The following is a 13,187-nucleotide window of genomic DNA, read 5'->3' as shown; positions in this document are numbered from 1 at the left end:
TCTTCAAGCGTTGTCATGCGCCAGCCATGAGAACCATATATTCAAGTAGATCCGTCGCTCTACGTCTTGATATGCAACCGTAAATTCTCGTCCAACAAACGCCAATGCTATGCAGAGAGTAGCCGTCTAGTCAGCGTGAACCCATGCGTGATCTATCACATCATCATTCCTAACTCGCAAGGCCGTCGCTGCATGCGAACATGATATCTATTTCTTCTTCTTCCCAGCCTTTTTTGATGCACCACCACCAGACTTCGTAACCGAGATGGGTGCTGCGTGTCCCAGGTCCTTAATATGCTGGAAGAGCTGAGTCTTAGAAGGGAATGCTGAATTGCAAACTACGCATTTGTGCTTCAGTTCTGGTTGGTCGAGCCCAGCTAGCTTAGCTGCCTTCCTCGCCTTCTTTTGCTTTGCTTTTCCCAACTTCGGCACAGCGGGTTCGGAATCCGGAATCAGCTCGCTATCAGGGGTTTCTGTACCTATATCTGTAGTCGGATTAATTTTGAATCCAGCTAGTCTTGCCTCGATATCGGAACGTGAAGCGTATTCGTCGTCCTCATCAGATGAGGCTGTATCAGGGGATGTAGGGGCTTTGGGTTGTGGGTCAGGTACTCCGTCGTCGGACTCCCGATTATCTGGCTCTTCGGCATCCATTTTAACTTCCTCTTCGTCCTTCTCCCGAGCTTCCATATTCTCCACGCCCTCAGTAAACTCACCAATAGAACCATCCAGTCCGCTAGCCGCCTCACCATCTCCTAAGACTTCGTCCTCGGACACGGGCGTCATCATTCCGCTGCTTGGAATGTCACCATCGAGGTTGAGATAAGCATTCTCCTTCTGCATCTTCCTCTTGAGCGTCTGAACGGCCTTCTGGTGCTTCTTGCTCTTCTCATGCGCTTCCCACTGTCGCTCACTCTTGAACATCTTGTGGCAAGCTACACACTCGTAGTGTTCCTCCTCAACCTCCTCTTCCTCTTCCTCCTCCTCTTCCAGATCCCTTGCAACGGCCCAAGCTGGAACTGCTTCTTGCGTCTTAGCTGCATGCGCTGCCATTGCCCGTGCGGCTTGTGCCTTGGTGGCTGCCCGTTGCGCCTTGGCACGCTCCTCCTCTGTCTGTGTACTCGGAGTATAACGCGGGTCTCGCTTCCGAACAAAGTGCAGGAGGGCCCTAACGGCATCGTTGAATTGCCGTCTGCCTTCCTCGCGGAATTTGTTGTTCTCCTTTTCCATGAGCCGGCGCACGCGGCGGTCTGGGGCATCGGATACCCGGTAGACGTCCATCCAGGCAAACGCCTTCTTGGTAGCAAAGCCGTTCCAAGCGGTGTAGAAAGTCTTGACCACATCCTCGTACATGTCGTCTTTGTGGCCGAAGGAGGGGTAGTTGGGCGCATCGATCCCCTCGTAGTTGGCGGCATGCTCCTCCTCGCGCGCAAGCTGCTCGAAAGTCTCCCTCACGAAACCAAAGAAGCCGCTGGGCGAGTCTGAGAACTCGACGTTGCCTCGAAATTTGCCTAGCATGCGCGATATATCGTCGGCGGTTGTGACGCGCATGTTGTGCTCGTAGTGTGCCTCCCCTCCACCATCGCCGCCCCGCAGGATATCTCCCTCGTGCGCATCGTACCAGGCGCGCTCTTGCTTGTCGGAGAGGACTTCGTAGGCAGACTGGACTTCGGCGAAGAGGGCCGTGGCACGTTCGACGTCGCCATAGTTGCGGTCGGGATGGAGCTCGAGTGCCTTCTTGCGGTAGGCCTTCTTGACCCTGGCAGAGTGTCAGGTGCATCTAAAAATCCTGGCTCGTGCAGCATACTCTTCATCAGTGGCGGTTCTCTCCACCCCAAGCAGCTCGTAATAGCTGGTCTTCGCCTCTTCGGCCTGGGCCGCGGAGTGCGCGCTGGACGACTGAGACCCGCCCATGTGGATAGCAGACGTCAGAAATGCGTTGAGCTACTACCATCTGAGAAGCGAAGCGATTTGCAACTAAATGGAGCGACGTCTGGTGGTTGTGTGAGTAAAAGTCTAAAGTGCCTGGTTGACTCGACGTGATTGGCTAGGGGACGAAGGCGCAACAAATGCATCGTGACCCACAAACTCTACCGAACGCCCCTTCTGTCGCAATCCACGGACTGGCCTACCTGACCAGGGCATACAAGAAACCAAGCATGCCTTTCATATTCTCCAAACAATCTCTATTCTTTGGGCCTATTCGCACGCGACGACGTGCCAAACTCTATCGTTAGATTCAGAGCCTGGTACCTGACAAGCGGTGACTGTAGATCGACGTCACGCAGCAGAACTGGCAGGGAACGCCACCAATCCTCAGCCGATAGATTCCCCACGTGCAAATTTTGCCCTCCTCACAGGCTTCGAGACATCATGAAGTTTGGGCACGTCCTCAAGGAACGGCTTAAAAGCGAAGGCTTCCCACCAGAGTGGGTGGACTCAGCTATCTCGTATCAGCAGCTCAAGAAATGCATCCATCGCTTGACAGACGAGCTCGCCCAGGTCGGTCTCGATCCGGTCACGTTGGGCAAACTCCTCAAGCATGTCGAGGACTATAATACAGCCGCCGTCGGCGAGGAAGAAGAACGTCCGTTTGAGTATATCCTTTCCGGGGAGCCGCCTCCAGGACCTCAGGACGGTGATGGCACAGGCTCGGCAAAGAGGCCGCGGAAGCCATTTCACCCGAAACTCCTATTCAAAATAAATGAAGCCACGGGAGCGCTGCACAGTGCCAAACTGGATAAAGAAACCAAGTCTAAACTCCACATGCTTGCCGTTGAAACGGGTCTATCAGATCTTCGAGTTCTTGAAGAGCCGGATTCCAAGTCGATTACTTCAACTGACTCTGCGAATACCACCAACGCCCCCAGCAACGTCCCTTGTGTCAATGAAGGCAATAAGCGACCAGGATACCGCACAGTCGAAGTCCCTTTAACCTCAGACACGGAATTCTTCGCAAAGCTCACCAGTGAACTCTCTGGTCTAGAGAAACTCCAAGAGAAGGAAGAAAAGAAACTACACGGACAGATCGAAGAGCTCGGGAAGCAGATTTCAAAACTCACCAACCCCGACCGACGGGCAAACAAGAAGCTGATAGCCGTCTGGCGGCAAATCTTCCAACTGTACATCGAGAGTGGTATCTTCTTCGGCACCACCGAGACCGACCATACCGCTCACGATGCGGAAAAGGCAGCCGCTAGATTCCAGGCTTTTGTGGATGCACTTGCGGAACAGGGCCTTGTAGCCAAATTCAAGAAGCCAGAGAACACACAAGCTCTGAACATGTTCATTAATATCAACCGCGAGATCCTTCAGGGGCTGCGTTTTGGAGAAATTAATCGAATGGCCATGATGAAGATATTGAAGAGTATGTTCCCCACAGTAGCTGAGTTAAAGCTTGAGCTGATCACACAGTAGAATTCGATAAGAAGACAGCGCTAGGAGTGAAGGCAACGGTTCCCAAGCAAATCGAATACCCTGAATTCTCCGAGCATCTAGCGAAAGCTGTGTGCGCAGAGGTGAACACGCAGATTCTCAGCCATGTCCCTCAGCTTGACGAATACAACTGTCCCATGTGCTTCGACATCGAATGGCGGCCAGTGAAACTCCGTTGTGGGCACGTTTTTTGCATCAGGTGCTTGATTGTAATGCAAACCAACCATCAGCATCGATGTCCACTATGCAGGGAAAAGACTGTCATAGACGCCAATTCAGGTAAGCTTGTTGCTAGAATTTTGGTTGACCCAAGTTTCGTCGCTAATATTAATCAGACAATCTGGATCTGGAATTAGCTGACTTTCTGAAGAAATGGTTCCCGGATGAAGTCAAGGCGAAGCAGAAGTATAACGAACTCATGGCTGGCGTCGACCAATACGGTGAGGTGTACAAAGACAAGTGCGCTATTATGTGATCGTGCGGAGGCTGGTCTGTATTTATTGTGGCAAATTCCGCGTCCGAAGTTTTCGAATTTGGGGGAAGTTCTGGTATGTGGTGAGCTCGGATTGGGATTTCGGGTCACGATGCAAGAGGTCACGCAACCTCTTGTCTTTGTCCGCTCTTCGGAGAACAGCGCATCCCCAGACTAATGACAGGGCTTTGTACGCTGGTACGGAGGGACTTTTGTTGATATACCCATAGCAATTATTCATAGCCAGCATCGAAGCAATGATAATAATTTCCCTCGCATGACCTGATATATTTCACCACTTGTCGGTTCCGCTTCCCTTTTGCAAGTTCCAAATCGACTTTGACAGCACAAATATTAACTGAACGGTATCTTGGACAAACAATTTTACATTCATTGCTGAATGGAAGGGACAGCCAGAAGGACATCGTTTCCTGTAATTATCTGCAGCTTCAGTTCTTTTCCTTGGGGTTTGCTAGCATGCGGTATCTTTTCCAGCATCATCAATAATATACGATGTGAAAGGCACACTTTGAGATTATCTACAACGCAGTTCTTCGTCATCTCTGGGAGCACTGGAACCAGACTAACAAAACTTGCCGGCCAGGGAGGCTGAAAGTCACTGTTCTGCGTCACGCTCAACACGAATATCGAACACTAGAACTAACACATGATTATTGCCCTCTCTCATCATCCCGGGCATCATGTATCAATCGGAAATCTCTCATCCGCTCGCTCAGATTCCGTTTTCGTCACATTCCCATCACTCTAGTAGCCAACAGACCCCTCAACCTCTTAGCCTCTTCGTCCCAACCCAGCCCAGCCGAGCCCAACTCAACCCCTCCAGCTCGTCCAACAGCTGTTTCAAGCATTGGAATCACCTCCCCTCTCCACCAATCCTCGCAGTCACAGATTCCTATTCCGTACCGTACCGTACCTGTCACCCCTCCGCTGAAATTAAGGTTATGCAAATGCTTAATCCGCATCCTCCACTCATTCAGTACTTACTACTCTCCACGAAAAAAGTCCAACACACCAAAAATAGGCCAACCATCAGGTAAGCAGCCTCCTGTTCGGATCAAAGCGATCCCAGCACCAGCAACCAATCGTAGCGCGCGGTGCTTTCTTCAGCCACAAACGCTTGGCCAGTTGAGGGATAGTGGAATCATGAATTCTGCAGCCACAAGATGGAGTTCTCGTAAGCGATTCCGGATGCGGGAAAGGTAGCCTGGGGATGGCGAATGTGGGCGAAGTAATTGGTGAGATGTTTTATGTTTCGCCAGCGGAAATTATCCTGGGAGGTTGAGATGAGGTGCGGGTGGTGGCTGAAGGGCTGAACCTTGCAGGTTCGCTCTTACACATCACTTCCAGCTTTACGCCATAAGATATATTAGAAGCCGATGATGGCGCCATTATTAATTCTGCAGTGCAAGAGAAGTGTAGTCCGTCTTCTTCAACTCAGGTCCCGCTCGCTCTCGCCGCGCAGGGCTGTGCTGCACTGCGTGCTGTATATTCTTTTTTCATTTCCTTTCACTTTTCCCATACACCCATTTTGTGGCAACGATTAAATTCAAATCAGTCTTTACCGACAGACCCAGTTTGCTTACTACATTCGAGTATCATAAATATCATAAGAGACGGATAGGGCAGGCAAAATGGCAGCATCCTACTACCGCACTCCGGCCGAGCAACATCTTCTCTCTCCAGGTCTCTCGTCAACCGGTCTTCCTTCTCCTAGTTTTCCTTCCCCAGGGTATTCCTCAGGACAGTCATCACCTTTGAAACCGCTGCATTTAGTACCCAGCATGGATGACATGGAAGAGATCAAAGCTATGCGACGGGAAGATGAGGTAAATTCTATCCTCCCATCTCCTCCTCTCCCTACCCCATCAAAAGCAGACAGAAGAGGAGAGGAGAGTCAAAGTCCCCTCTATTCTAACAATCTCACGCAGCGTCTCAAATCCCACATCCGCCGCCTGCGCCTCATATCCCGCATCATCGCGTTCTGCATCTCCATCGCCATCTTCATCCCCATAACCCTTACCCTCCACAAATTCATCACCACAAAGGACGTATACCGCGACGTTTCCCATCCGGACGGCAGTACTGTCTCCCGCACCGCCTGGGCCAAAGACTCCAAAGTCTGGCCGACATACATGTACTTCGCCGTCGCGGCCTTCACCGTGCTCCTCCACTTCATCATCCTTCTCTCCTACAAATTCGGCGTGGGCCATGCGAATAAAGCAGCGACGGTGGCGACTACTTTTAGTTGGGTTGTCATGATTGGGAATTTGGTGGTTTGGAGCGTGGCTGCGGGATTGTATAGGAGGGAAAAGGATTTGGGTGGGAAGAGCAATGATCTTTGGGGTTGGACGTGTAGTGCGGCTGCGGAAGCGATTCAGAAGGAGTTTGTAGGCGAGGTCAATTTCGATAAGTTTTGTAATGTGCAGGTATGCTCTCCCCCAACTTTCACCCAATATCACCGCAATGTGCGAGGTAGTAGTGGTCGTGACTAATATTCCAATAGTCCGTGTCCTGGTATGCAGGCTTAGTTCAAGTCGGCGCCGCTTTTTTGACGATATTTATCTACGTCTTGGTGTGGCGGCGACGGCAGACGAAGAAGAAGGTGAAGCGACAGACGAGAATGCTGACGGGTTTTGAGCGGGTGAGACGGTGAAAAATCAACTGTGGAGCCATAGCTCTATGATTGGTGGAGTTCGTTAAAATGGTTATCTCCCTGTTCAGGATTTTTGACAGGATGTGTAGTGAATGACTGACATTCTTCTCAAACTCTTGCGCCTGGATAGTGCTCGTGGTGGAACAAGGTGGCTGACTGCTTCTCAATCTGTGTTGCTCTTGCCCACTTACTATAAGAGCAGCCAGCTAAATACCTCTGCTTTAAATCACTAAATCCTCACAGACAATAGCATTACCACCATGGCTTGGGCCAGGCGCCACTTCGGAGCCCCTGAAAAGAGGGAGAATGACAGCGCGAACAGATTTCAGCTGCTACTTTTACATTGAATCACACCGCTCCAGTAGCGTCTTAGTTATGTTGTAGTAATACCCTAGAGAAAAAGTTAAATACTTGCAAACTGAACTTCTTAACAGTTTTGCTTGTAGAGGTGAAATGCATTCCCATTCACTCACACAAATAAAATATCCCTCCCTGGGTCGGACACCCCTAAGACTGGACAAGTTCATCATTCTGGCACATTAAGCCTTCCACTCGTGAGTCAATTAAGTTATGGTCTTCATACAAATATTCTTCAGCTGCTCGTCCTCAGGAAATTAGTGTGCGGTAAGAAAATTACCAGAGTCTTAGTTATGCTGGTGATCATTCTAACAAGGAGGTTGAGAGACGCTCCGGTCACCCCTGCTCTACTATACTAAATTTCATCAGCTAACGCTTAGTCTCTTCTAACGCACGGAAATTGCGGTCCAGTAGCACCACAATATAAAGCTTTAGAGCTGCATATACACTAAATCTAGGTCTAAATATTTAATAGATTAGAAAGTTAATAATACTAATTAATTTAAGCTTACTATCTAGTTTCAGAAGTCTATAGAAAGCCTAATAGCTCTACCTCTATATAGCTATTACTTTATAAGTAGTAGCCTATGCTTATAAGGCTATTTAATATAGCGTATGGTTAAGCGTCCTCTTTTACTAGTTATTAAGTAGTTATTTGTTTTTTTACTACTTTTTATAGAAGCTCTTAATGCTTTACTACCATTTTAATAGCTTAATTTTTTAGTTTTAGTAATTTAAAATCTATAAGCGCGTCCTTACTACAATCTATATTAGTAGAGTTGCTCTAAGGTTAAAAATTAGCAAAACCTAGTGTATGCATGCTCTAGGTGATTGTAAGGCATATATACTGTTCTGTACGCAAAAATCAACTGTTGGTTGGTTTTTCGCACCTTTTTAGTTGTGATGACGGAGTGATGCAGAGCCCTGTTCTTACAGCGAGACTGTGCGTCAGCTGATGAAATTTAGTAACTGCTAGCTTGCCTATGCAATTTAAAGGTATATTACAAAGGTTCTAAGAAAGAATATGACTCCAAGTTTTAAATATAGTATTTAATTAGACTTTTAGCATTCTGAGCCTAACTAAGCGGAAGTGGATTTTTGTTAGTGCTATACGTCTTGGCATACAGATTAAGGGTAGAATGGTTTGCTTACATTATACTGTAACCCCTACAACAGTAGTTAGGTTTAGTCTGATTAGCAAGCTGACTGAGGTCGATGGCGTGCCCCTCCAAGCACACTTCAACCATATACTCGTGTCAGCAGCCCTACAGCGATGATATGAAGATATCCCAAACCACGAAACACCAATAACTAGCAGGATTACATGATCCTTGATACTTGATCCTAGTCCATTTTGTGGAGCGAAAATGTGTAAAGATTGCGGTCTGCCCCCATTTCGATACCAAGATTTACGACTCGAGCCAAAGAGTTTCTCTATCCGGCTTCTCAAGCTGCACCCTGCAGGGGTCCAAGGCGCAGATATCGTAATCGAATTAGTGACGACTGACTCCGACAATCCCTCCTACGATGCTTTATCTTGGTGTTGGGGCAAAGGCGGCCCGACGAGGCCAGTCCGCGCCAGAAGCGAAGGCGGGGATCATTGTCTAAGGATTTCAACTAATCTTGAGAGCGCTCTGCGACACCTTCGTCTCCCTGATAGATACCGAATCCTGTGGATCGATGCTATATGCATTGATCAGTCTAACTCCATGGAGAAAAACAGACAAGTTCCAATGATGTCGGACATATATGGTAAAGCCCAACGAGTTTGCGTCTGGCTCGGAGATAGCGACGACAGTAGCGTAAAAGCCATCAATTTCGTCAAAGACCATGTCCTTGATCTACACGACTTCGACAACATCTGCCAAGACGATAAGTACGCGGAAGGGTGGATTGCTCTGGTCCAATTTATGGAGCGGCCTTGGGTAAGTAGGACAGTTTAAGTCCACTCTGCTGGATAGGAGCTAACATGAAATGTAAAGTTTAGTCGGCGGTGGGTAATTCAGGAAATAGCTCTGGCAAATCAAACTACCGCAACCATTATCTGTGGACAGGATACTATATCCTGGGCAGAATTCTCGGAGGCAGTGTCTTTGTTCGACGGAGCTCTGACTGGCCCTCTGGATCTGTCCAAGTTAAAATTTCCCCATCGTAACAATGTCTCCTATAGCACTCGCTATGCACCAGCGCTAGGCGCTATTCGTCTCGTCAAGGCTACAAACGAATTGTTTCGGACCTCTTTTTACGACGGGATCCCTTCCGCTCTGCGAAGTTTGGAATATCTTGTTTCCACTTTTACCATGTACGAGAGACATCGGAACCGCGAGATGTGATATACTCTCTCTTGTCGATTTCCAATGACGCATTCAGATTCGATTTAATTCCAGACGGCGTTAATATGGAGGGTCAGGCGACTTTGTTTGATCACCTTCCATTAGTACGGAACGTCATGAAGACCTGGATGGAAAGTCATATTGTTCGCCGTGCATTCCGGGTAGACTACGATGCGCCGATCATCGAAGTCTACAAGCAGTTTATATCTTTCTCCGTCTCTAAAGCTCAGCCATCACGAGCTCTAGACATTATTTGCCGCCCGTGGGCCCCAGAGCTACGAAATGTGGAGTTTCCGTCGTGGATTTCAACACTAGCAAACGCTACGTACAAGCTCGTCGATCAAAATGCACTTGGGCAACGACTAGTAAGACGTAACCCAGATTCGCTTGTTGGAAATCCGGATAGCGCAACCTACAATGCTTCACGGAATATCGGCCCACCAAAGTCGGTAATGGTATTCCCATACTGGAAATCTGTGGATCGCAGTATGTTTTTGCGCGGCTTTGTCCTCGATGAGGTACGAAATTCAACATATCCCTCTCAGTTAGGTCATATTCCTCTCGAGTGGGTGGCCATGGGCAACTGGGACCCCAAATATGATGAACCACCTGAGGAGTTTTGGAGAACCCTTGTTGCCGACAGAAGCCCAAGAGGCAGAGACCCCTTGCTTTTTTACCCTCGAGCTTGTAGAGAAGTCTTTCAACACTCGATTGATGATACTCTCGACACATCAATGCTCATTAATCATGGAAGTTCTATCATTGCAGACTTCTTGAAGCGGGTCCAAGCAGTGATTTGGAACCGAAGGCTCATGCGAACGAAACGTTCATGGCTTGGTCTGGCTCCTAAAGCAACACGTGATGGCGATCTAGTTTGTATTCTTTACGGTTGCAGTGTCCCCGTGATTCTACGAAAAGTTCAGAAGACTTCAAGCGAAATCGAGCTAGAGTTAAAAGATCACGAGACACGAAAGGCGGACGCAGTATTATATATCGCTCGTAAGCTTGCTGACTATGCACGGAGAAGGCGAGCTGCTCGGGAGGAATATAGTACAAGTATCTCAAGCGACAAATCGAGGACTCATGATTCTCAGGGAGTTAAGGAACGAAGTCCGCAAATGTATCAACCAGATGAGGAAAAGAAAGTTGCTCAATCGTCTTCGGAACACAATCTAGACTCAAATCCAAGCTCGGATAGACATGGCAAAAGACGGTATAGTGAAAGCAACACTAATGGCCACGACTCAAAACGCTTTGCCTCCGATCATCAGCAATTGAAGTATGTTGGGCCAGATGCATCTGACGTGTACTATATCCTTATTGGAGAATGCTACGTACATGGCATGATGAATGGTGAGGCAAGGATATTCCGAAGCAGATATAATGCGGGCAAGCCAATTTCTGAGCGCATTATGGCCGAGACTTTTGAGCTGAGATGACAGCCCTACTGCTGTAGAATTTGCTAATATAGAAGGTATAATGATAAGACGACTACGATGACATCTTAAGCTCCTCAAAGTTGCAAAGTCATAAGTTTGTGCTGCTAGTCGTCGGTAATTGTGCTTTTGAACTAGCGCTATCTGTCGACAAATGATTGAGATAATGTTCTAGCTTCGACTTATCAAGTTAACTAGACCATGTACCGCACCCCTAGTCAGCACGTTGCGTACTCTGAATCTAGATATACCGACTCTATAATCAGCTTAGAGTGGCTTAAGGGTGTATTTGATCCCTAAATGAAAGCAAAGGCTAAAGCGAAGCTAAGGATTCTAATATGGGACGGCTTCGGGACGCATGAGACCCTTGAAATCTTGGAGTTCTGTTTTGAAAACAACATCATCCTATGTCGTCTTCCCTCTCACACACCCCACAAGCGACAATCTTGTGATATTGCTGTGTTTGCTCCACTGAAGGCAGCCTATCGTGACCAGGCTGAAAGAATAGAGCGAGGAGGTATAGGTACAATTGGCAAGCAGCATTTCACCTATCTATATAGACCAACACGGGAAAGAGCTCTCACCGGGAGAAACATCCTCGCAGGGTGGAAAGGAAGCTGTTTGCATCCCTCAAATCCCGACAAAGTATTCACGGATATCCCAACGCCAATTACGTAGCGAACCATTACAACTATCAAGACTTGCGAAATTGACCTTTGTCCGCAAGATGAAGTACTCCAGACTCTAGTAACACCAGGGGCTCTTACATTATTGTGTAACTTGATCAAACAGGATCTCCATGCAAAAGATGAGATGAGCAAACAGTGCCTACAGAGGTATGCATAGAAGTTCGCCAGTGCTGCCCAAACATGCTTTGCCGAACGTGCCCTCCAGCGAGAGCAAAGTTGTTTCCTGAGGAAAGTGAACAACGAGGCCAAAGGTCGCCGATCTACGAAATCACTAGTCCTAGGGACGGCGAAAGTTATGAGCTATGAGGATCTTGAGGAGGTATGAGTGAAGTGTGCTGCGAAAGACGCAGCCAAAGCGAAGGGAAAAGGAAAGCGTGGTCGGAAGCGCAAGAGTTCTGTGCCAGAGGTAGATGCACCTGGGCCAACGGCCAAATGGCTCGGACGAGAAAAGCGCCAGAGCCGATGAGGTTCCAGTGATGCGGATGGTATGAAATTGTCGCACGACAAATGGAAACACGGTTCTCTCTTTGCTTTAATTTAGGTCGGTTTATCGAGGCAGGAGTGATCGCGCAAAAATCACGACTTGTTACTGTATAGTAGGTGTAGTTAGTTGTATGTCGCATTTTAGGTGCAACGGAAGAAGATTAGCTATGATTCACTTGCCAGTTACCAGTGAGAACTCTATGGGTGCTGATGCCAGGCTTGTCTGTATTTCGAGAAATCACTAGCATCTTCGCAATAGCAGGTATATTGAGGACTCCGAAGCAGCGACTAGTCACTCGTGCCACAACCGATTTCATATACTTCCCCTTTGCGATACTACAACCCATGCTCGGGGCGGAACTCGATGGGTGGGCGACAGCAATGCGCCATTTGACCACCGTGATGACGTTTATATATCGGACAGGAATTCTGCTCAGAGGAACATGTCGTATGGCGAAGTCAACACACTGTAAATCATTGGGAGCGCAACTTACCGCAAACGCTGGGATACTGACACTAAAACGGCGAGGAACCAAGTGAATCTATTTGCAGTAACGGAGGTCTCCAAGCTCTAGCCACCTACACTCCTTTGACCCACTGCTGCCTAGCTACGCCATCTGCTGCGGCCCAGAGCTATTGCTGGCCTTAAGTCACATGACAGGCTCACCTAGTACTATATAAACCTGCAATGTCCATCCCTGGGTCGCGCAAAACCCACCGTGCCGCAAAATACGAGGGGTACTTTGACTTCAAGCGACTGTAACTCTGCGCACACGTCAAGCTTCACTAAATTTATGTATTAACAATGTACTATAGCCATTTTTAAAGATATAGTGCACCTTCTACCTATAAATTACATTTGCATCATTACATTCACACATGATCTGTAGAGAGCCTCCTTCTACAGTGTAACAGATTCTTTTCCCTTATAGCACCACTACTAAGCTCTTACTACTCTATAATACTTATATATAGTCTTATTAAGTCTTAGAACCTTGCTGTGATGCTAAGAAGCTCTTATTAGCCTTGTGGCTCCTATTGCACACAAATTTATGCAAGGCTAGTATCCTAGTTAGTACCTCTAATTAAACTAACTACTAATTTCAGCTAGTGCAATTATTGTAGCATAATTTATTTATAATAACTACTTAGCCTATAGCTATACAGAGCCTTAGCGGCTTAGCAGCTGGGCTAACCTTAGCTAGAGTTGGCAACAATTAAGTCAACTTAATAACTTAACTTAATTAACTTAATTAATAGCTGTTAATTAAGTTAATTAGCTAGGCAAAATTTACTAAGTTAATTAAG

At 47.6% G+C, this 13,187-nt stretch overlaps 5 protein-coding genes across 5 annotated transcripts; 4 read left to right on the top strand and 1 right to left on the bottom strand.

Annotated features, from left to right (window-relative positions):
* Nucleotides 1–9: 9 nt before the first annotated feature.
* BDR25DRAFT_293476 (DnaJ-domain-containing protein) lies at nucleotides 10–1,998 on the bottom strand. The gene is made up of 2 exons (XM_033688721.1): nucleotides 1,808–1,998; nucleotides 10–1,759 (listed from the first exon to the last, which is right to left on the bottom strand). Exons 1-2 carry the CDS (start codon nucleotides 1,912–1,914, stop codon nucleotides 208–210), a joined length of 1,659 nt encoding a protein of 552 aa, XP_033543389.1. The 5' UTR covers nucleotides 1,915–1,998; the 3' UTR covers nucleotides 10–207.
* Nucleotides 1,999–2,109: 111 nt separating this feature from the next.
* BDR25DRAFT_268507 (RING-14 protein-like protein) lies at nucleotides 2,110–4,162 on the top strand. Its single transcript, XM_033687115.1, has 3 exons — nucleotides 2,110–3,367; nucleotides 3,418–3,714; nucleotides 3,771–4,162. The coding sequence occupies exons 1-3, from the start codon at nucleotides 2,374–2,376 to the stop codon at nucleotides 3,908–3,910; spliced, it is 1,431 nt and encodes a 476-aa protein (XP_033543388.1). The 5' UTR covers nucleotides 2,110–2,373; the 3' UTR covers nucleotides 3,911–4,162.
* A 1,186-nt stretch (nucleotides 4,163–5,348) lies between these two features.
* BDR25DRAFT_306070 (uncharacterized protein) lies at nucleotides 5,349–6,691 on the top strand. The gene is made up of 3 exons (XM_033690543.1): nucleotides 5,349–5,754; nucleotides 5,857–6,354; nucleotides 6,432–6,691. Exons 1-3 carry the CDS (start codon nucleotides 5,560–5,562, stop codon nucleotides 6,579–6,581), a joined length of 843 nt encoding a protein of 280 aa, XP_033543387.1. The 5' UTR covers nucleotides 5,349–5,559; the 3' UTR covers nucleotides 6,582–6,691.
* Nucleotides 6,692–8,187: 1,496 nt separating this feature from the next.
* BDR25DRAFT_377085 (HET-domain-containing protein) lies at nucleotides 8,188–10,710 on the top strand (the record flags this gene model as incomplete). Its single annotated transcript, XM_033697480.1, has 3 exons — nucleotides 8,188–8,863; nucleotides 8,921–9,240; nucleotides 9,309–10,710. The coding sequence occupies exons 1-3, from the start codon at nucleotides 8,306–8,308 to the stop codon at nucleotides 10,708–10,710; spliced, it is 2,280 nt and encodes a 759-aa protein (XP_033543386.1). The 5' UTR covers nucleotides 8,188–8,305.
* An 843-nt stretch (nucleotides 10,711–11,553) lies between these two features.
* Nucleotides 11,554–11,862, top strand: BDR25DRAFT_237079 (uncharacterized protein; the record flags this gene model as incomplete). Its single annotated transcript, XM_033685571.1, is given in 2 exon segments — nucleotides 11,554–11,715; nucleotides 11,728–11,862. Coding segments are annotated over 2 exon segments (297 nt in total), but the record flags the coding sequence as incomplete, so codon positions are not given.
* Between the last annotated feature and the right edge of the window lie 1,325 nt (nucleotides 11,863–13,187).

This window comes from Lindgomyces ingoldianus, assembly GCF_010093535.1.
Source record: "Lindgomyces ingoldianus strain ATCC 200398 unplaced genomic scaffold BDR25scaffold_33, whole genome shotgun sequence".
NCBI lineage: Eukaryota > Fungi > Ascomycota > Dothideomycetes > Pleosporales > Lindgomycetaceae > Lindgomyces > Lindgomyces ingoldianus.
This window is presented reverse-complemented; position numbering and strand designations above follow the sequence as displayed.